Source organism: Myotis yumanensis, unplaced genomic scaffold (assembly GCF_028538775.1).
Source record: "Myotis yumanensis isolate MYYU_CA2020_CCGP unplaced genomic scaffold, mMyoYum1.0.hap1 SCAF_8, whole genome shotgun sequence".
Lineage (NCBI taxonomy): Eukaryota > Metazoa > Chordata > Mammalia > Chiroptera > Vespertilionidae > Myotis > Myotis yumanensis.
In genome coordinates, this window is record NW_027223759.1 from 10,110,333 (window position 1) to 10,134,038 (window position 23,706).

Here is a 23,706-nt window from a genome sequence, read left to right on the forward strand (position 1 = left end):
GGTAGGAAGATTTACTATCATAAAGATGACAATTCTCCCTAAATTAATCCATAAATTCAATGCAATTCCAATTCTTTAAAAATATTTTTTATTGCCGAAACCGGTTTGGCTCAGTGGATAGAGTGTTGGCCTGCGGACTGAAAGGTCCCAGGTTCGATTCCAGTCAAGGGCATGTACCTGGGTTGCGGGCACATCCCCAGTAGGAGATGTGCAGGAGGCGGCTGATCGATGTTTCTCTCTCATTGATGTTTCTAACTCTCTATCTCTCTCCCTTCCTATCTGTAAAAAATCAATAAAATATAAAAATATATATTTTTTTTATTGATTTCAGAGAGGAAGGGAGAGGGAGAAAGAGATAGAAACATCAATGATGAGAGAAATTAATTGATCGGCTGCCTCCTGCACGCCCCACACTGAGGACTGAGTCTGCAATCTGGGCATGTGCCCTGACCGGGAACCAAACCGTGACCTCCTGGTTCATAGGTCGATGCTCATCCACTGAGCCACACAAATTGGCGGGGCTCAATTCCAACTTTTAAAAATGCCCCAATAGGGTTTTTGGTGGAGCATGGTAAGCTGATCCTGAAAGTCATAAAGAGGAGTCAAAAATGGCAATACAATTTTGAAGAAGAGCAAAGTGGAAGAGTTTGCTCAACAAAATATTAAAATTTACTTTAAAGATAAATGATATTGCTTAGAGACAGACAGAAGAGTATAGAGAATCGGGGGGTGGGGGGGTGCACTCACATATGGCAAAAGTGGCATTTAAAACAGTGGGGAAAGAATGGCTGTCTCCAGGGACCAGGATGCTCCGTTCCTAAAGAGAGGGCCCCTCACCTGACCTGCTTCAGGGAGAACAGGGAGGTGCGAGTCCTTTCTGTACCCGCTGTTTCTCAGGGTCCTTCAGCTTAAACTATACAATACGCCAAGGTGACGTATTTTGGAATAGCATGTTTTGAACCCTGTCAACTGGTAAGTACCAAGTTGAAGAGAATGGTTATCTCTGGGGGAGAGAGTGCGGGAAGTGACACTGGATGTGATAGCATGAAGTCTTGGACTGTTTATTTATTTATTTGGGGAAAATGTGAATCAAATATGGCAAAATGTTAAGATTTCACAAAGTTAGGTGCTGAGTACATGGGTAATCATGATGCAGTATTTTTTCTATACTCTGCATTCTTAAAATATTTTACAGATTTTTTAATACAGTGAAAAATTGTAAATGTAATTCAAAATACTGCCTTGGTTATTTCAGTACTTCCTAAATATCAGGTTATTTTATTAGAGAGAAAAAAAATCACCTTGCTGTGGTTCCCATCCCAAAACGGACAGGGTTTCGATTCTAATCAAAATGGTGAGATGACACCCGTGTAGAACCTCAGCTCTTGGTCAATACAAACGCGCCCTCTGCTGGTCCTGTCATGCCCTGTTCAGAATAGCTGTGCGGAGCAGTGGATGTCCAATGACACAGCTTTTTCTGAGCCAGCCATGCTAACGAAAGACACCCTCACAGAATTCCCCTTATCACGAAAATACTATAATCAGCTCTCATGCTCTGTTAATATTACATGCTATTCAAGACAAATCCCAAGATACCACTTCAGTCAACTTCTCCGTGTCCTCAACGACCTTGTGCATTCAGTTTTGTCCCCACTCCAAAGCCTGCAGGCTGGTGTATACGCCACCCTTAATGTGTGGGAACGGCAGGAGGAAGCCCAAGTTGAGAAGAGGCTCTGGGGTGGGGGGCACTGGGACAACAACTGAACACGGAAAGATGGATTAACTGTATTATTAAGAAACTGATGCTGGCAGGGTGACTTTTTCTTTTCAAATCTTTCATTAAATTATAATACCTTTCAATAAAATTGAAAAGAAATAAATCAATTCGTGCAAGTATCTATTGCTCAAAGAGAATGAGAAAAATACGGGGATTGAATATTAGAGTCCGACCTTCAAAAAGATTTTTAGTTTTAGTTTTGTTTTGTTTGCTGTTAACATCCTTCTTCCCCACCAGACCTTAAGCTCCCTGAGGCCAGGGTGTGTGTCCGTCCTACTCACCACTATATTCCCAGCACCTAACACAATGCTGGCGTGTAGTAAGTATTTCAAAAGTGACATGTTTGGTTTTAGTCACTTATAGTACATCCATATGATGAAATGCTGTGCTGCTATTAAAATCATTTTTAAGAATACTTATGATACAGGAAAGTATAATAACATAAAAGTACATTAAAATTATGTATACACTATTTATCAATTCTATTAAAATGTTAGTGTATAATTCCTATATTTACGTGAAAGTAAATACGCCAAATTCTCTGCAGCAGTTGTATCAGGGCAGAGTGATTATGGGTGAGGTACTTGTTGTTGTTATTTACCAGGTGCCAGCACTGTTTTAAGCACTTTATTGTATTAATATATATTTTGTTAGGCTTTTAGCGGCTTTATCCAGGGACAATTAACATATATAAATGGGACCTATTTAAATTGTACAATTAGATAGGTTTTGTTGTGTTCAATATTACGATTTATTTTTTTCCTGCAAAGATCTTTTTTTTTAATATATTTTATTGATTTTTTACAGAGAGGAAGGGCGAGGGATAGAGAGTTAGAAACATCGATCAGCTGCCTCCTGCACACCTCCTACTGGGGATGTGCCTGCAACCAAGGTACATGCCCTTGACTGGAATCGAACCTGGGACCTTTCAGTCCGCAGACTGACGCTCTATCCACTGAGCCAAACCGGTTAGGGCTCCTGCAAAGATCTTAATGCACAATGCGGGGAAAGGGAGACATATGTAACACAACAATAAAGTTTTTTTTTTTTAGATTTTAATGCAGTCAACTTTGCTTTTCCTTAGATTTTAATTTTTTATAATTACAAAATTGTCTGTCATTGAAACATTAAACATAGCTGTGATTTTGAGTTTTTCCCAGTTTTATAAGAATATAGACTTACAACACTGTATTAGTTTAAGGTGAATAACATAATGATTTGATATATGTATAGATTGCAAAGTGATTATCACAATAAGTTTAGTTAGCATACATCAGCTCATATAGTTAACAATTTTTTTTCTCGTGAGGAGAACTTTTGAGACTTACTATATAAGTTTTGATATATGTATACACCCATGAAACCACCTACCACAATCGAGATAAAACATTTATCACTTCCAAACATTTCCTCATGCCCACCCCTTCCAGCCTCCCTCATCCCGACAATCACTGATCTGCTTTCTGTCACTATAGATTCATTTACTTTTCTAGAATTTTATGCAAATGGAATCATACCATATGTACTCTTTTTTGTCTGGTTTTTTTCCACTACATAGTTCTTTTGAGATCCATCCATGTTGTTGAGTGTATCACTACTTCATTGTATATACACACCAGTTTGTTCATCATTCCCCTGTTGATGGACATATGGGCTGTTTCAAGTTTTCAATTATTACAAATGAACTATTACTATGCACATTTGTGTACAAGTCTTTGTATGAACATAGGCTTTCATTTCTGTTGGATAAAATACCTGGAAGTATAATGGGTAGATGACATGATATATATAATATTTAATTTCTTTTTTTTTAATATATTTCTTTATTGATTTCAGAGAGGAAGGAAGAGGGAGAGAGAGATAGAAACATCAATGATAAGAGAGAATCATTGATTGGCTGCCTCCTGCTTGCCCCCTACTGGGGATCGAGCCCACAACCCGGGCATGTGCCCTTGGCCAGAATCAAACCTGGGACCCTTCAGTCCACAGGCCGACACTCTATCCACTGAGCCAAACCAGCTAGGGCTAATATTTAATTTCTTAAGAAACTGTCAAACTATTTTCCTAAGTGGTTGTACCATTTTACATTCCAGCCAGCAGTGTATGAGAATTCCAGTTCCTCCGTGTCCTTGTCAACTCTTGTGTAGTCAGTCTTTTTCATTTTAGTCATTCTAATAATTATGTGTGTATGGGGGGGGGGGGCGGGGTTTCCTTCTTTATGCTTTTTTGTGTTTTCCAAATTTTTGCAATAAACTATATCTTCCGTCATTTAAAAATTGTTTATAGTAACTAAAATAAAAGCTAGCCGATAGTCCAATATGAAGTCTTAATCTAGAGATTCTTCTCATTTTAAAAGAGCTACACAGTATGGTCTTTGGCGTCCCCAGCAAAGAGAACCAACTGTGTGAACTGCATGAGCCTTCCTCCTACAACAACATTTGTGTGTTTTTTAATCAATTTCCTTTTCAATGTTATCACCACACAGGGTTTTAAGAAAAATATAAGTACACATAAACCTTCTAATCTATTTTTTTCTATTTTCTCCTCCAGACCTTATTCATCTACATATATATTTTACATAATTCTAACATACTGTAGTTTATATTGTCATTGTAGAATATCTTCCATACTGCTCATTTATCTTACAACCATAATTTTAAATGTTAAATTAATGCATCATAAATTACTTCCCTAATCTCCCATTGTTGAGCTGTTTTTAATTTTTTACTATTAATAATAAAGTTGTAATAAATAAGTTGGTACAAAAGGCTATTTCTTCCTTTGAATTATTTCCTTATGATAAATACCCAGGAGTGAGATTCCTAATCAAAGACCAGACATTTCTCTGGTTCTTGATACATACTTTCCCAAAGGGTCTTACTAATTTTAATGTCATGTGCCAGCACTGATTTCTGCAGTATTTGCTAATTTCCTAGGTATAACTTCTCTCACTGTTCTAATTTGCATGCTGTTGACTACTTACCAGGTAGACATTTTCCCATGTTTGGGATCACTGACTGTTGTCCTTTGCTGATGAATGATGCTCTCTGTTTTCACAGACCCAGAGCCCAGGAGTGTGACCCTGGACCCTCTCAGTGCTTCCTGGGCTGAAAACATCCAGAGGCCTGAGGCAGACACTGTTCAAAAGGCGTAAGTGTTCAAAGTTGGAATGACGTGGGTTTCTCTGCTTTTATTTTGTTTTTAATATGTATTTTATGGATTTCAGAGAGGAAGGGAGAGGGAGAGAGAGATAGAAACATCAATGATGAGAGAAAATCATTGATTGGCTGCCTCCTGCACGCCCCACACTGGGGATGGAGCCTGCAACCCTGGGCATGTGCCCTGACCTGGAATCGAACCGTGACCTCCTGGTTCATAGGTTGACACTTAACCACTGACCCACACTGGCTGGGCTTGTTTATTTTTCTTAATTCAGAAAAAAAACCATCGAGAGAGAGAGAGAGAGAGAGGGAGAGAGAGAGAGAGAGAACAAAAAAATTGTTTAATCAGGAGGAAAGGAAAAAAGAACACCAACACTCCACAAAAGTCATTATAGACAGTGTGATTAAAGAGCAGACTTTCAGGCTTGATACAGAGATTCCTGAATGTGGAAGGGAAAAAAGCAACACGGTCAGGTTTGTGGTTCTCATTTACAGCATACCTGTTCCTCAGGGAAAATAAATGTTTTCCCAGACCTAAATTCTAAAGGATACCTCTGTGGGTTTTTATAGAGTGACATTGAATGATTTAAAGACTCATATATTTACAGGAAAATTCCATTTACCTCATTGGACAAATATTTCTGAAGTTTCTATAGTAAGGCCCTGTGCTAGCACAGCACAATAAATATAATACTGATGTAGCTAAAAAATAAAGTGCCCAGAACCAGGCCTGGCACACTGTAGCTGTAGCTGCGCTGTTCCTGAAATCCATGTGGCTGTTTCTAATGACCTTTTCACCCAGAGAAAATAAGTCAGTTGTCCACAAGGCACACTGTCAGTGACAACAGTTCTATTGGGGCTCAAACTAACACAGCACTTGACCTTTTAGTGGCTGAATTTGACCAAGAATAGAATTCCAAGGGCATGAAGGAATGGATGGGTAGTTGCATCTTCTTATGCGATCTTTCTTAAAGGTCACCTTGTTTTTCAGCTATGCCTTTGGTAGAAGAAATTTCAGTTAGATAATCTGATGTCATTCAATTGAAGGTGTAAACATGCAATCCCAAAGAGGCAAACTATTTTCCCTGCTACCTAAGTTTTAGAATTGAGCCTGAGACAATCCCAAAAGGGAAGACCAAACTTTCTCATCTTCCTTATTCAGGCTAAGTGTGTGAAATGCGCACCAAGTGTGTGAAATGGCCAGGTGTGTGAAATGGTTGAGTGTGTGAAATGGCCAGGTGTGTGAAATGGTTGAGTGTGTGAAATGGCCACCAAGTGTGTGAAGTGGCCAAGTGTATGAAATGCCCACCAAGTGTGAGAAATGGCCAGGTGTGTGAAATGGCCAGGTATGTGAAATGACAGAGAACAGGTGTTCAGTCAATGTTCACATTCTCTCTTCCTTGTCCGCCAGAGTTTTCTCTTTAGTTTGGTCCTGTTGGTTTGCTTTTTTCAAAGGGGCAAAGATGATGACGTATTCCATCTGCACAGAAGACTCGCAGAACCTGGGCCTGAGTCCTCAGGGAGGTTGGGTCCTGTCGACACACCTCTTCTTCCAAAAAAAAAAGAAGGGAAGACAAAACCAAGATTGTCCAAGCAGCAAACACCAGCCAGCATCAGTCGTGTGAGTGTAAAGACCTAGGAGCTTGCCCTGACCGGTTTGGCTCAGCGGATAGAGCGTCGGCCTGCGGACTCAGGGGTCCCAGGTTCGATTCCGGCCAAGGGCATGTACCTGGGTTGCGGGCATATCCCCAGTGGGGTGTGCAGGAGGCAGCTGATCGATGTTTCTAGCTCTCTGTCCCTCTCCCTTCCTCTCTGTGGGAAAATCAATAAAATATGTTAAAAAAAAAAAAAAAGACCTAGGACCTTGGTCAAAAAGCCCCACCTGGCTCATGCTCCCAGCAGGGCTCCCACCATCGCTGTGTAGATTGCTTACTATATAAAGGCACCTGACAAAGCCAGCGAATTGGAGCTGAAATCCAGTCTTTGGCCTGCTCACCATGTCCTGCCCCCCAGCACTGGGCTGCATCCCCCTGAAGGACAGGGTGCCTGTTTCTAATTCCTACAAAGGTACTAAAAGGAAACTTCCGTTTTCCTACGCTTACACCACCTCTGACACCAAATGTGTGGGGGTTCTCCTCACAACAACCAATTCTCCAGCCCTCGAGGACACCAACTGGGTGTCCTATGCTTCAGTTCTGACACTGACGACCCGGAGTTCGTGCAGGCCCAACACACTCAGGGCTCAGTCCCACAGACTGCCCCCGCTTCAGATGTCAATCACAAGTCTCAGGTGGTTGCCTATGCTTCTGACCAACAAGCTTTAAATAGGGGATTCTCACCCTCCAGTCCCAAAGGTTTGATAATGTGCTAGAATGGCTCACAAAACTCAGGGAAACCTTTACTTTTGCTATTACTGATGTATTACAAAGTTTATGATAAAGGACACAAGTGAATAGCCAGATGAAGAAATGCATAGGGCAAAGCTCCCAACTGCGGGAGCTTCTTTCCCATGGGGTTTGGGGTCTGCCACCCTCCCAGCATGTGGATGTGTCCACAGCCCAGCAGCTCTCTGAACTCCTTTGGTTTGGATTTTCATGGAGGCTTCATTACACAGATGTGGTGGATTACATCATTGGCGAAGGGTGATTAACTCAAACTCCAGCCCTTCTCTCCCCTCTGCGGTTGGGGGTTTGGGGCTAAAAGGTCCAACCCTCTAATCACCTGGTTGCTTCCCTTGGCAACCAGTTCCCCCACCTTAGGGACTTTCCAAAAGTCTCCTCATTAACATAATCTCAGGTGTTGTTGAAAGGAGCCTGGTATGAATAACAAAACATACTCCCTTTATGCTCCAGAAATTACAGGTTTTAGGAGCTTTGTGCCAGGGACTGAGGACGGAAGGCCAAATGTATATTTCTTATTATGTCACAATATCATAGGTACTGAGTGGGTAGCTATGACCCTGCTCTGCCATCCTCTCTTAGAAGGAACCTCCATGTTGTTCCAGCCTACAGGGAAAGTTTAAGGCTTCCTGAAAGTGAGCAAATGATGCAGCAGTGAATAAAGCTGGCTTTGATTTAAAACACTTAGCCAGTAATCGTGGCAACAGCCATCTATCAAAGGTGAAAACTGCTTCACTTTGATCCTGCTCTGTAGACCATGATTTAGCATCAAAAAAAAGGGGGCAGATCATAAAATGTACTCTATTCCTCTTTTCTCCTGTGAAATTATACCTCGTAGTTGAAAATCAAAGGCCGAACCTTAGGCTCCACACTCTCCAAGACCTGCTCTTCTGCTTCATCTGGAACCCACACGCATTCCATTCAAAGCCATTCCATCTTGTTCAACATAATCTTCCTTTGATTTTTCCCCCCCTTTCCTACATGTATCATGGTCCCTGAATCATAGTCCCTTTCCTTACATGTTCACCTTCAGGAGGAGATGGAGTCGATTGACAATGTCAAGAGAAAGAAAAGAACTAAGACAGACAAGTCTAAGGTGCCCAATGGGGAGAGAGAAGGAAAGGTCCACATAGAAACGAAGACTGTTGTTGGTAAGTGAGTATGCTAGGGGCTGGGAGTTGTCATTGACAATCAGTGTGGATCCTATGGAACAAATTCTGTTTTGAGTCTCCTAGACCACCACGGCTAAGACGGTGTTGTCATGTCAATATCTCAGAAGACAGGGACAGAGGAAACTGGCCTTGCCTAGAGACCTGTGATCACTGAGAGAGAGAATGATAATAATATGAGCACCTCTTTACTGAACACCCACTGTATTAGGAGCTCTGCATACATGATATCATACCACCCCCACATCTTGATAAAAATATTATATACTATTCTACATTATTCACACATAGAACAACTTCTATTATATCATGTAGTATTGAAGCTGAGAGAGTTTGGGTGACTGGCATAAAATCAAACAGTGTCATGGTCGACCCAGGGCCTGACCCTGCCATTTGATTCCAAACACATGCCATGACCACGGCCTCATGACCTAATAACTAAATCATCATCTGAGAAGTGGGCAGGGAGAGCATCTGAGAAGGGAACGGATGCAACCAGCTCGGAGTGATTACCCCAGAGACCATTTTTCTTACAAGGAATTCACATTCCTGTGCTTCCAAAGACTTTTTTTTTTTTTTTTAGCCTAAAAACTGCTCCTGTTCTTCTCTGGCCACCTGATTCAGAATGCCCTCCAAACAAATCAAAGGATATAAGAAGGGATGGCATTAAATAGTCTCCTGGGCCAGATTTATTTTCAAGATTTGTTTTTTTAAAGTCTGGCTGAGTCCATGTTGTTGTAGCCCATGGCTTGGATGGCCGTGGCAGGATTGGAAGAAGGAAATACTTGTGAGCCCCAGAGGTGAACTGAGGAAGGGTCCTTAGAGCCAGGAAGGCTTAAACTTTGCCAGGTTACAAAGCTGCCACCTCAAGCCAGCCTCTGGAGGCGTGACTACCAGCTGTGTCCACAGGCCTCCCCTCTGGAGGTCTTGCCCCCACCATCGGTCAGGGTGAAACAGAACATTTTTAGTAGCAAGATTGCTGTATTACAGTTGATCCAAGTAGAATAAGGCAGTGTCTCAAAGGGTAGCCTGTGTACTACCCTTCTTAAAACGCTTGGCGTGGTTGTTAGAATGCAGATTCCTACCAAATCAGACTCTAGGAGTGGGAATCAGGAATCTGCTTCCTATGAGATTCCATTGCACACTGGCGTGAAAAAGTTACTGGAGGCTTGGTTGGTGTGGCTCCGTGGTTGAGCATCGACCCATGAACCAGGAGGTCATGGTTCGATTCTCAGAGCACATGCCCAGGTTGTGGGCTCCATCCCCAGTGGAGCATGCAGGAGGCAGCCAATTAACGATTCTCTCTTATCATTGATGTTTCTATCTCTCTCCCTTTACCCTCCTCTCTGAAGAAAAAAAAATACATATATATGCTCTTTTGTGCTCGCTTTGGCAGCACATATACTAAAATTGGAACGATACAGAGAAGATTAGCATGGCCCCTGCACAAGGATGACATGCAAATTTGTGAAGCGTTCCATATTAAATATTAGTATATATACACTGAGTGGCCAGATTATTATGACCACCCCATCAATACTTCGTTGGGCCACCTTTTGCCTTCAATACTGCGGCGATTCTTCTTGGCATTGACTCCACGAGATGTTGAAAGGTGATGCGAGCAATCTGACACCATGCCTGATGAATAGCACTGTCCAGTTCTGTGAGATTTGGTGGTTGTGGAACCAGCTGCCTGATGGCTCTTTTAACTTCGTCCCACAAATGCTCAATTGGATTGAGATCTGGTGATTGTGGGGGCCACCTAAGCAAGGTAAAATTTCCCTCATGTTCTTGAAACCACTCCTGCACAATACAAGCACCGTGGCATGGCTCATGGTCTTGTTGGAAGAAGCCATTTCCATTGGGATATGCCATCAACATGATAGGATGAACTTGATCAGCAACGATACTTAGGTATGTTGAGCTATTCAGACTTTTGTAATGATCTGGCCCTCTAGCAACTTCAGTGCGAAATTATAGCTAATTTGCCTACAAACGTCAGGTGGTCATAATTATTAGTGTGTGTGTGTGTGTGTGTGTGTGTGTGTGTGTGTATTTGTTTTAAGTTACTGAAAAGGATACATAGAGATCACATTTACTTAGCCACACCTCTGTCCCTAACTCTTCTCACCCAGGAAAGTCGAAGGACTCAAAGGCTAAAAAGAAACCAGAGCTAATTCCCAAAGGAAAACAATCAGGCGTCAAAAGGAAAAGGACACAGAAGAAAAGGAGCCGGGAAATAGCAGCGGAGCTGAGGGGGCCTGGTGTCTTCGACGCTCAGGGAACAGAAGAAGGCACCCCTGACAGAGGTTTCCTTCCTTCGGGCTCTGATGGAGAGGAGCCGTGGCTTTCTCCCAGAGCTGATGCTCAGGAGAGCCAGGTTTCAATAGATGGAAGATCACCGCCCACCCCGACTGTGACTGTCACAGGAAACACGGAATCGGAAGAAGACAGAAGCCACGGGGATCCTCCGAAGGTAGGATCCAATGTCGCTCTAGCCAGAGGGACTTCTGTCCTCACTGGTACAACGGAGAAGTGGGGAAACTGCCCACATTCTACTGCTGTTACAGAAACGGCTCGACTGCAGAATGGTTTACTTATTAGGCTTTGGTGCCTACTGACTTTCTGAAGAAGCCAGACCTGGTCAAAGTCATAGGGTGGCAAAGGCCCTCTGCAATGATGCATTCTGAGGCCCCCCAACTTCCAGGGCATGTACCCCCCCTTAAAGAGCAGGAAGTTGGCACAGGAGCCATCTGTAAGGGGTACAGGCCTCACAGTTACAAGGAAAAGTGGGTTCAGGCCATCAGAGTTCAGCACATATTCTTGACTTGGCCTGAAGCTCATGCCTTGCTTGCCTCCAAATGCGATAGAGATACCTCCTTTCTAGTATGCTTTTCAGTGGCCCACAGCTGGCCCACAGGTGGCTTCCACACACCTGCCTTTACAGGGTGCTTTTGCATGTAAGAGCCACTTTGTTCCAGGGGCCTTGATTCCAATGTCAAGTATTTAAGAGAAAAACTAAGTGAGCATAAGGAAAATTACCCTTGAAAATCCCTGCAATTAACCAAAAGTAATACCTTCCAGGTACATCTCTCAATAAGACCAAAACAGCCAATTTTTCCTCAGCTATTTCTTCCACTGAGGTGAAAGTGCTGAACTGCATTTAAAAATATTGTACCCCCAAAAAAGTATCTTTAAACTCTACAAAAACACCCAGTTGAACCCCTGTGGTTAAACTTGCCTACGTTACATGCATATGGTACAACTCTGCTGAGTCTCATTTGATCTTTACAGCCACACTTTTAGGTATGATTAGTTCCACTTTACAGACCTAGAAACTGAGGCTTGAAGGAGCTAAAAGTCTGTTGCCAGGATTATACAACCATTGAGTGGTAGAGCCAAGACTTAAACCCAGGTCCTTTGACTCCAAAATCAGAACTCTTGTCACTATTCTAAATTATTATGTATTTATTTTATAGCCCATGGTCTTCCAAAAAGGATTTCAGAAAGATGTTTGCTTTATAGGTCTTAGTCCTCCCAGCTGCCTCGGTTACAGAATTCTGCTCTACACAGCAGATGGAAATTTCAAACTGTGTGCAGAGCTTTTCTGGGCCTGCTGGATTATCAGAATTTCTTAGATTTTTTTGTCAACCCGTAGCTCCATGCTGCCTCTGCAAAGGCTAAAAAGCAAGGAAGTTTCACCCCAAGTTGGATATACATGGAAGAGTTGCCTTTCGAGCTTCCTCTCATGGGCATATTTCTGACTGACAAAGAGGCAGCAGGGAGAAAAAAGAACCTTTCATGGAAAAAGTGGGTTTGTCTGGAATGAAATGTGAGTCTGACCCATCTTTACCTAAGACTGCCCCTGATGAATAGCCTTTATCTAGAACCTGGGGTACTCAGCCCTGGCTTCATCAGAGATGCTTTTTTAAACCCTAAATATGATCATTTCATTGAAATGGGTGGGGCCTTGGTCTCAGGTAATTTTTCAAAGCTCCTCAGGTGATTCTATCATGCAGCTGGGGGTGAGAAGGCTAGACATACAAACATTCTGTGCCAAACATTATGTTGACACTTTCACTATCCAGTTAATCCCAATCATGGCCCCAAGAGAAAGATGGTATTGGAGAAGTGAAGCTGTGGTCTCCAAATCTTGAAGCAAGCAAGAGAGAGACTTGCACCCAGGTCAGTCCGATCCCAGAGCCCACGCTGGTGGCAGCAGTTTAGGCGGCTGAGGTCAGAGTGTGGACACAACTTAATGATTCCATCTCAGAATGGAGACGACCTCATCTGGGGCGGAGGGGGCTCGCTGCTGAAACAAGCTCCCTGTAGTCCTTCACATTAAGAACTCTCTGGTTCCTTAGGATCTCCTGGCCAAGAGGGAGCAGGAGAAAGCTCTCTGGGACAGGCAGCGAGCAGAAAGGGCCGAGATGAGACGGCTGGAGGTGGAGAGGAAGAGAAGGGAGCAGGAGGAGCAGAGACGGCTTCAGCAGGAGCAGCTGGAGAGGGCAAAGAAGATGGAGGAGGAGCTGGAGCTGGAGCAGCGCCGCCGCGCAGAGGAGATCTGGTGGGTCCAGCCGCAGCCCGAGGCCATGGCCATGTCAGGAAGCAGAAGGAAAAGGCCATGTTAAGGGTTGAAGTTGGTTCTGCAGCTCATGCCCCGAAGTAAAGCAGCGTGTCTCATTTGCTCTATCCTCAGCTAGACTAGGAATAACCTGGACCAAAGAAAATATGCAGTGTGTTGGTCGTTAGGGGTTACTGCAGGTCCACGGAGCCTTCTAGGCAGGGCTCTGCGAATCGGTCAAGAAAACATTTGTTGAGCTCTGCCCACATTGTCTGCTTTACACTAGACCTGTTCATGGGCCTTGACTCACTTCGTTCAATCTTCATAGCAACCTTGTGAGATGGGAGTTTTAAAATCCGTGTCATGAAAGTGGGAAAGGAAGTTCTGGGAACTTAAGGCCCTCACCCCAGAGCACAGAGCTGTGCTGAAACAGCCGGGCTTCCAGTTCCAGGCCAGTTCCAGGTGTCCTGGCCTTCGCTTCCCCTGGGGAAAACCAAGTCTCCTCTGAGGGGGATGTTCCACGTGGCCTGCAAAGCCTACGACAGTGATGGCGAACCTTTCAAGCTCGGCGTGTCGGCATTTTGAAAAACCCTAACAACTCTGGTGCCGTGTCACATATAGAAATTTTTTTATATTTGCAACCATAGCAAAACAAAGACTTATATTTTTTTGATATTTATATTTAAATGCCATTTAACAAAGAAAAATCAACCAAAAAAATGAGTTCGCGTGTCAGAGGTTCGCCATCACTGGCCTACGAGGATGCCCGTTTTTCCTGCCATTTCCCTGATCATCTTGTGTTTTCTCAGCTTGAGGAAACAGAAACAAGAGGAGGAGTGGCAGCGGCAGGAGGAGGAGGAGAGAGAGCAGTGGCTCCAGCTGCAGGCGGCCCAGGAGAGGGCCCGGCAGCAGCAGGAGGAGTTCCAGAGGAGGCTGCAAGCGCTGCAGAGGAAGCAGCAGCAGGAGGAAGCCGCGCGAGCTGGTGAGGGGGTTCTGGAGCGCTCTGCCCCTCCTGTCCATCTGGGCAGAAGCATCTTTCTCCCACTTTGAGTGTTCATTTGCACCTCCCAGGAGCTGTGCCTATCCTGGCTTAGTGTGTGAAGCACTGTAAATGTATGAGCTATTTTCTTTCCAAGATAACTGAAATGTGTGACTATAGTGAGTTGAGGTGTGTTTTTTTTTTTTTTTTTTTTAAAAAACAACTCATTTGTGGAAACGACTCTTGGCTCCTGCTCTGAACTCAGGAATCCCCTGAACAGAGACCCGGCCCTTCCCATTGCCCTTTGCATGCTGCTCAGGAGCTGCCTGAATTAGAGACAGAGCCCTGCTCCCAGCTTCCTTCCCCAGCAGATGGAAACACTCAAACCTCTAGATAGCTTCAGGGCAGCCTTTCAAGTGCTGATGTGGGCAATCTCTACAGCCTCACTTTTGAGAAGAGAAACTTCTGCGTCTGGCACTCTTTGGACTGGACAGTCCAGCTGAGTAAGCACCAAGTTTCTCCAGACCCTGACCCAATCCCCTCTCCTCAACCCATCTGCATACCACCTCAGGAGACCACTAGGCTCTGGAAAATTCTCCCCCAAGGCTTTCTGTTCCTTGCACAGTGTACTGCACATAGTAGGTGCTTGATTAAGTACTCTCAGTCAGTTCACCCCCAGGGAAGCCCCAGAGGACCTGGCAGGCTGCTGGAGGGTAAGCTGCCGCACTTCTCCTGGGGAATCCTGGGGAACCACAGGCTGGAGGTGGGTCCGAGAACTGTGTTCCCCAAAAGAGACCCCTGCTGAGACCAGCCCCTTTTCTATTCGGCAGAGGCAGAGAAGCAAAGGCAGCAGGAACTGGAAATGAAGCTGGCCGAGGAACACAGGCGCCTGGTGGAAATGGCTGAAGAAGAGCGGCTAGAGTACCAACGGCAGAAGCAGGAGGCAGAGGAGAAGGCCCGGCTGGCAGCAGAGGAGAGGAGGCAAAAGGAAGAGGAAGCAGCAAGGCTGGCTCTGGAGAAAGCCATGAAACAAACCCACGAACGAGCCAGGTACTGGGTGCGTGGGCAACAGTTACGTCCGGGGATTGTTCAAGGGCTTCACTGCCGGGTGCTGGTGCTTGCACCGCCCTCGGGCAAGTGAAGTTTTCCCACCCTCCTGAGCACAGTTTGAAAGAACTAAAATACAGTCTTTCGCTACCATGTCACAGAATTTCTTCAGGGCTTACAGAACTTGTATTGAAGCTGGGAGTTCAGAGATGATCCCAGCCTCTGGTTTACAGATGAGAAAAACAAGGCCCAAAGGCAGGAAGGATCTTGATCAGGTCCAGAGGGTGAGTTAGGGGCAGTGCCAGGACCAGATCGAAAACACTCTCCCCTCCCCCAAGTCTGAACCACCTGCCTTTCTCAAGAAGTATTTATTGGGAACAGAGACACTGCTTTGGATACTGGGAATTCAGGAGTTAGAAGAGCTGTCTCTTCTACCATGCCGTTTACCTGCTAGGGGAAGGGGTGGCGGGTTGGCAACATACCCTAAGCAAATCTATTTATAATTTAGCTGGCAATGCTATACAGAAAAAAATTTAAACCTCTGATAGGCTTGTAGGAGCCTTAGTTTAGATTGGTTGGCCAGGGCAAGATCTCTCAGATACATCAGGTGAAATCTGAATGACATGGACTTAGCCACATAAACATCTAGGAGAAAAATATTTCAGCAGGTAAACCGGAAGTGCAAAGAGCCAAAGAAAGGAATGAGACTGGCATGTTAGAAGCATCAAAGAAAGTCAGCGTGGCTGGAAGGAAGTGAACAAGGCACAAAGAATACCTCCAGAGGAGGTTGGCGAGAGAGACGCAAACCAGAACTCACAAGGGCCTTGTCAGGAGAAAAGGCACAGAGCCAATCAGGGGCCAGCGGCATTCCCCCCTTTACTCTCATACAATAGTGATGCTCAGTGCATCTTTCTGATAATAGGATCTCTTGGGTAATATGGTTTTAATCGACTCTCTAAGCTGCATCTAAGCTAATGCTCTTTAGGGGACCAGAGAGAGAAGGCAGCCAGTATTCTATTTCAGGGTTTCCCACCTAACCTTGAGTTGTTCCTCTCTTGGACTTGCCTCATCTGTTGTGTGAAGTACAAAATGGATCTTTGGTGAAATCTTGATTCAATTTCAAAATTATATATTCCACATGCCATAGCAGTAGGGCTGGATTCGTAAGTATTGAGACCAAAAGCAAGCTACTGGAGTTCCAATTTTTCACAAAAAGAAAACTGACAGGTCATCTGAGGGGCAGTTGAGCAGTTTTGTAAGGCTTCATGCAAACAGCTGAAAACAGAAAACTGAGCAGTAAAGGGATGTGTGAGTAGAGCTTCACTCCAGGGTTAGAATTTAATGCCAATTGCCTATATTTCCTCTTCACTGTGATACTGGCTCAGGTACTTGAATTTCTCTGGCCTGTTTTTCCCTCTAAAATAAGGCAGTCCCTTCCACAATACAAGTTTAAGAACTGAGAATTATGCCTTTCCTTTTACTTTCCCAGTAGGAAGCTCATTATACTAAAAACCTCATATGTAACTAAATGAAGAGTATGATGCAAGATGCACACTAAAATGCAAGATCAGTAGTCCCAAGTCTAATTGATCACTAAAATCCAAAGTTCTTCTACTAGCTTCTAAGGACCATTTCCAGGATGTTTAATCAGTATTGGGATTTTGGGTGGGGTTGTCTCCTTAGGCAAAAGTCTGCTTTGAGGAAACATCTTCATTTCTATCAAGAACTCCACAAGGAAGCCAATGGCCTGCAGTGGGCACACAACATTTCCAGACCATGGGTCTACTCTTACTTCCAGTTCCTACAAATACCCAGACCTTAAGGCTAGAAGAAAACTAAAAAGTAAGTTGGGAGGTGGTAAAAGAAAAAGAGAAACTTCCTTCTCTAATGATGTTCCATATTGAACCCAGTTAGTTCCATCTCGTCTTGTTCACATCAACCCACACCTAACTTCATCCCATTCCCAACAATCCTCCCTGCCACGAATACCTTACTCAACCCAGTTAAACTCTTCACTCATCTAAATCCTTTACCCTCTAGCATCACATGAATTCAATTCAGAAGCTTTGGTGCCTAAAATTGACCCAAAATTTCATAATTTGTTTGCATTTTAGGAAATTTCAGTTAGTAAGGCACTAACATAATCTTAGGCTAGTCCAAATACTTCATTTTCATTAATGTGTGAAAAAGTTGCAAGTAAATGGAAATTCTGTAATGCAGATTCTGATTTAGCTAAGAGCAGCTCATTCATATATTAAGAATTTTATTATATTGTCTTTATAAAGCAAAACCACATCCACTTCATCCTAAAAATCTAATGTCTATTTAAAACAAGGTAATCAATTGATAAATGTTCATTTGAGCAATATGAGCTGCTTTGTGAGAGTAATCTCACACCCTCAAAGTATAGATTCTAGAACTGCACTGTCCAATAAACCACGTCGCTATTTAAATATAAGTTTTAAACACTCAATTCTCCAGTCACACTAGCCACAACTCAAGTGCTCAAAAACCACATGTGGCTTATTGGTTACCATACTGAACAGCACAAATATAGAACATTTTCATCATCACAGAAAATTCTATTGGACAGCACTGTTTTAGAACAAATTTAAGGTTTGCTCCCACCTGTGATTTGAAGAATAAACCACACACGTAATTGTCCCATTTTTTAAAAAATCACACTATCAGTATCTAGGATTGATCATGGAATGATTATTAAAGAGGAGGAAAGAGCCTCAGCAAAGATCTACAAAAGGATACCAAAGCAAGCATTATCTGAACCTGAACTTTCCCACAAATTTCCTTTGCCCTATGCTATACTTCATGTCCACAGCTGAAAAACTGATTCCCTCAAATTTCCCACTAATGTCTGTAAGGTACTTGCTTCCTACAGGAACTGCACTTCTACAATCCAGAAGTCAAACATAATTTTGATTCTGTATTGTTGTGTTGTTGAACTTTAGACTTGATGCTTATTTTTAACTATGTTTTATGTAAATAGCAATAAAATGACCCAAACATTGGCTATTAGTCATAGCGAATTTAAATGTCATGCACTTCTTCTCAACTTTGTTGACCCTACTTACATATTTACTCATTCATTCATTCATTCATTCATTAATACTTTATCACATGAAAAAGGAGTATCTCAAGTAATTTAACCAAGAACAGAAGAACACTCAAGGAAAACATCCCTATCATGGAAATTACCATTACTGACTTTATTTTCTTCCTTCTTTTACAAATTTAGGATGTTGCAGTCAAGCACTATGTAAAGTGGCTACACTAAATGTTCTTCAAGCTACCGTCCAAATCTGATATGCTATTAAATTATTGCTGTGAAAGGCCTATTTTATCAACACTACTACACCAGATAAGCACATTTTAACCATAGCAGAATGCATTGCATTTAGAAGAATTCAATTAACTGCAAACAAAATAGTTATTTCCCAGTAGCTAAGCTCTACTACCTAAGTGCTGAGATCCTTCACAGATGCAAACAAAAATAAGATACCAAACTACATATTCATGTATTCTGGATAGCTCAAATAGCCTATCAGGTTTGTTACTCGGGCCTGATACAAATATGCAACTCAGTGAATATTTTCTACAAATGGGCCTAATTTCTAATCACTGTTGAATATACAGTAATGTAATAAATGCCAGGTGATGGTCTAAAAGCTCTAATTTACCTAGACTATACATGTATAATACAAATCACTTTTCAGGTAGGGCTAGATATAGGTTTATAAGGCAAGCCAATTATTTTTCAACAGGTGACCTGGTTAGGGAATTTATAACAATTTATAAAATGCATTAGAGATAGGTTTTTATTTGCTCTTCTCAAATGTTCAGATGGCATTCTATTTGGGATAACATGAAACTGGATTACGTGTTTGCACAGATATACTAAATTCTGTGATTTATTAAACAGTTAAGAGGTTAGCCAGCTGGTGTGCTCAGTGGTTGAGCATTGACCTAGGAACCAAGAGGTCATGGCTCAATTCCTGGTCAGGGCACAGGATTGATCCCCAGTAAGGGGCGTGCAGGAGGCAGCAAATCGATGTCTCCCCTCTCTCTAAAAAAATCAATAAAAATAAATAAAACTTAAAAGGTTAAGCCCTCTAATAGAAACTAATTTGGTATTTTAAGTTTAAATATATAAGATATAAAGAAATGAAAGAAAAATAAACAAAATATACCAAACCTTAAGCAGAGAACATTTGGTTAGAGGAAAAACTGAAATTATCAATATAAATCAATTAAGAATTTTTGACGTGCCCATTTATTCAACATGACTGAGTAAGTGTCATATATATGCACCATACAGAAATATCAAGTTTTAAAAACACACACAGAACACTGAGCAGTTAAGAAGGTATTGTGGCCTTAATTAAATCCTTAATTCAGAAGGCACTTCAGTAACTTTCAGTGCTTCAAAGTCACAATCATCACTGTACAGTACTGAAGAAAAATTTATTTGTTCCATATACAAACAATAATTTCCAGTATTATGCAAGAAAGTCTTGTTTCGGCCATTTTTTTTCTTTCTATACAATAAAAATAAAATGGAACATTAATTAAGATTTTTACAAACATTTTATTTTAATGAAGCTGGTACAGACAATGTCCATTTAAAACCCAAATCCCAGGCCAAAAAGTACAAATAAAATCAAAAAGAGCAGTGTTCTGTTGCACACACTTCTGCATGAATAACTTTATTAACTGCTAATAAAAATTAAAACTTTTCTGGGATCTTCTGACAAGATTTTTCTTTACTCTTAAAATGCTTTCTCTTCAGTGAAGCCATCTTTGGAGTTAGTCTTTACTCTCACCTCATCTGTCATCTTGACTCCAACCTGATATTCTTCTTCTTTTGGTCCAGACCTTCAGATTTTAGAATTAGCTTCAAGCTGAGAAAAGGTCATTTTTCCACAGTTCAGTTCTCTGAAAAACTTCCACCTCCCACTGAAAGTCATAGTCCAGGAGTGAAGCAATCACACGCTAGAACTTCAGGGCCAATTAGAAGTCATTATGAACACTTGCATTGGTCGACCTTATTTATCACAAGCCTGAAAATGCACAGTCCTGAAAAAGGTGGCCTCCCTGTGCACACACGTCATATTTCAAAAGGAGAGGGCAATATGAAGGAGGCTGACGTTTGATCACCAAAAATCAGCACAATGAAAACAAACAATAATGAATAATGGGCACTAGAATTCAAATTACCAGATGTTTTAAAGAGATGGGGGGCATCGGTTTTCAATTCCATTTTAACACCACATTACAAAAGAACTATTTTTAAAAATAAAAAAGGATTGAGGGAAAAGAAAAGAAAATAAAAAGAATATCTAAACCGTTGAATGACCCCCCGTTTGTTCCTGATAAACTTCAATCACATCTTCTTCCTCCATTCCCAGCTGTAAGAGAAAAGAACAATATTTTAGAATATAAAAGCACTGTTTTTTTAAATTGGCTGCAATTATGTGGCCACAGTTTTAAAGAAAAAAGGATACAGAGGTGATCCAAGTTACAGTGTTCTAAGACTAAGAGTCCTGGTTCCTTTAATCTAAGGACACAGAGATGTGTCAATAAAGTCATTTATTATTTTGCTTAATCAATTTCATTTCCCAGCTTATTGACCATATAAAACTTAAGTGTTTATTGAACAGAACCTTAAAGGAGTTTAAAATCTAATGGAACATGTATTTAATAGTTTAAATAAGTCTGCCAGAGAGGCTCAGTTGGTTGAGCATCATCCTATACACCAAAAAGTTGCTGGTTCTATTTCCGGTCAGGACACATACCAGGACTGCAAGTTCAATCCCAGGTCAGGGCATGTACAAAAGGCAATCAATTGATGTTTCTCTCTCACATTGATGTTTCTCTCTCACATTGATGTTTCTCTCTGAGTGTGGCTCAGTAATTGAGTATCGACCTATGAACCAGGAGGTCACGGTTCAATTCCCAGTCAGGGCACATGCCCAGGTTGCAGCTCGACCCCCAGTAGGGGGTGTGCAGGAAGCAGCCGATTGAAGTTTCTCTCTCATCAATGTTTCTATCTATCACTCTCCCTTTCCCCTCTCTCTAAAATTAATAAAAACATTTTTTTTTTTTTTACAAAATTACCACCACCCATAAAGGGCTTCATGTGCTCCAGATACTACACCCTGAGAAAGACACATCATCAATTATGTAGTATTGCATCCAAAAATGCATAACCCACCCTAACCGGTTTGGCTCAGTGGATAGAGCGTCGGCCTACAGACTCAAGGGTCCCAGGTTCGATTCCAGTCAAGGGCATGTACCTTGGTTGCGGACACAACCCTGGTGGGGAGTGTGCAGGAGGCAGCTGATCAATGTTTCTCTCTCATTGATGTTTCTAATTCTCTCTCCCTCTCTCTTCCTCTCTGTAAAAAATCAATAAAATATATTCAAAAATGCATAACCCGAATCCAGGACTTTCTGGAAAACAACTGATTTGTATTCCTTAAAATTATAAATGTAATGGAAGACAAAGAATAGCTGAGGAAATGTTCTAAATTAAAGATGACTAAAAAGGCACTTGAGTAAAATATGTTGACATGGAACTGGACAGGAGAAAATTTACTATAAAAGACATAATTGGGACAAATGACAAAATTAGTTTGTAGCTTAAAGTATTCTAATAGTATTAAGTGTCCTGAATTTGATTAACAGTACTGTGGTTACATAAAATATACTTGTTCTTAAGAAATACACACTAAAATATTAAGTAGTAAAATATAAACAAATAAATAAATAAAATATTAAGTAGTAAATGGCCATGGCACATGCAACCTACTCCCAAGTGGTTCAAGGGATATATATATACACTTATACATGGGAGGGAGAAGAGGGGAGGGAAGTAATAATAAGCAAAGGTGGAACGATATTAAAACAGGTGAATCTAGGTGGGAGAATGTAAAATTTTTTTGTACTACTCTTGCAACTTTTCTGTAAGTTGAAAATTATTTCAAAATAAAAACTTTTTTAAAGCCCTAGCCGGTGTGGCTCAGTAGATAGAGTGTCGGCCTGTGGACTGAAAGGTCCTGGGTTCGATTCCGGTCAAGGGCACATACCTGTGTTGCGGACTCAATCCCCTGTAGGAGGTGTGCAGGAGGCAGCCGATCAATGATTTTCTCTCATCATTGATATTTCTCTCTCTCTCTCTCTCCCTTTCCCTTCCTCTCTGAATTCAATAAAAATATGTTTTTTAAAAAAAAATTTTAAAAAGATGGAGACATGTTAAAAAGAACACAGACACCAACCTGAAGGGGCCCTCGCTGGCCAATAACCGAAGAAGAATATTCAGTTTTAAAGTATTTCCCCACAAATTACTAATTAAAAAGAAAAATGGTAACTTTACAATGAATAAATCTAGCAGTTACCACCTTAAGTCACCAAAGTTAGTATTACCAACAACAAGACAAATGGTCATCACATACTTCTTGGTGTAATGTACTCTCAAGTACACAGCTTCACTCTGTGCCACGCGTACCAAAAATACAAAACTGAATCTAATAATGAGGAAATGTCAGACAAATCCAAACTGAAGGAATATATAAACAAAACAAACCAGGTTCTATGATAAAACGAAGACACAGACGCACTTAAAAACATAAATCAAGGTGACATAGCCAAATATATTAATATATACTAAGCTTCTGTATCAAGTTCTCGAAATGGGTCAATAGTCAAATCGAGCCCTGGCCAGGCAAGTGCACCAAATGGTTGCCAGTTCCATTCCCAGTCAGGGTACATGCCTGCATGCAGACTGGATCCCCGGTAGGGGGTTGCAAGAGGCAGCCAATCGATGCTTCCCTCTCATACTGATGTTTCTCTCTCTCCCTCTCCCGCTTTGCCTCTAAAATTTAGTAATAAAAAAAAAAACCTTTTTTAAAAAAGTCAAAATCAAACCATAAAGGTCACCATCACCATGAAAGTGTATCAGAAATCTGCCAAATTTGAGGAACATCTGTCCATCTTCAAAAAGACATAGTAAGTGTCTTCTGACAGCCTCAGTACCCATTTTACTTTCAACCTTTCTCTTTATTGGCACTTTTGAAGGCAATATATGGAAAGTTCAATTCAAAAGATTCTCTTTCTCTCTGACAAATGATATACCACTTAAATCAAAGAATATTCAAGAAGTGGACAGTTTAATAACAACAACAAAAAAAGAAGTGGGCAGTTTAATACCAGTGAACCAAATCATTCAATGCAGAATTTAAAATTTTTCTTAACTCAAAGAAGACATTTTACTCACTTCTTTTGGAGTGTGATTATCAGCAATTCTCTGACCTTCAAAGAGAAACCTGAGTGAATTCATTGGAACTCCCTAAAAAGGCAAAAAAATATATATATATAAATATGTATACATACAAATCTTAGAGGAAATAAGAACTTTGATGCACAAAAAGCAAACAAAAACTTCAACAGAACACACAGAACATAAAACTAGACAGCTAATCCTATCATAATCACAATTTATTGAGTGCTATTTGCTAGGTCCTCCCTGTTCCAAGTATTTGACATACATAATCATAAATGTTTGTCACCTTTCTTCATTATACAGCTAGGGAATCA

At 41.6% G+C, this 23,706-nt stretch overlaps 2 protein-coding genes and 1 non-coding gene across 8 annotated transcripts in view; 2 read left to right on the plus strand and 1 right to left on the minus strand.

The window, feature by feature from the left end:
• The window catches only part of KIAA2012 (KIAA2012 ortholog), a 115,001-nt gene that overhangs the window by 73,043 nt on the left and 18,252 nt on the right, over positions 1–23,706 (plus strand). For 5 of the 6 annotated variants that reach the window (XM_070421871.1, XM_070421869.1, XM_070421867.1 and 2 more), the window contains exons 11-18: positions 4,837–4,927; positions 6,394–6,559; positions 8,371–8,488; positions 10,642–10,982; positions 12,871–13,073; positions 13,880–14,052; positions 14,880–15,099; positions 16,780–16,938. In XM_070421871.1, coding sequence (XP_070277972.1) covers positions 4,837–4,927; positions 6,394–6,559; positions 8,371–8,488; positions 10,642–10,982; positions 12,871–13,073; positions 13,880–14,052; positions 14,880–15,099; positions 16,780–16,918 — 1,451 coding nt within the window. In that variant the 3' untranslated portion in view covers positions 16,919–16,938. Of the gene's footprint in view, positions 1–4,836; positions 4,928–6,393; positions 6,560–8,370; positions 8,489–10,641; positions 10,983–12,870; positions 13,074–13,879; positions 14,053–14,879; positions 15,100–16,779; positions 18,111–23,706 lie in introns of those variants that run through there. The other variant, XM_070421865.1, reaches the window with a different exon arrangement.
• On the plus strand, positions 9,887–9,993 carry LOC139015844 (U6 spliceosomal RNA). The gene has a single exon (XR_011472501.1). It is a non-coding gene; the product is annotated as a U6 spliceosomal RNA (small nuclear RNA).
• SUMO1 (small ubiquitin like modifier 1) overlaps positions 19,680–23,706 on the minus strand; it is a 29,549-nt gene continuing 25,522 nt past the window's right edge. The window contains exons 4-5 of the mRNA XM_070421872.1: positions 23,387–23,458; positions 19,680–20,519 (exon numbers count right to left, since the gene is read on the minus strand). Of these exons, the coding sequence (XP_070277973.1) occupies positions 20,451–20,519; positions 23,387–23,458 (141 nt within the window). The 3' untranslated portion in view covers positions 19,680–20,450. The remainder of the gene's footprint in view (positions 20,520–23,386; positions 23,459–23,706) is intronic.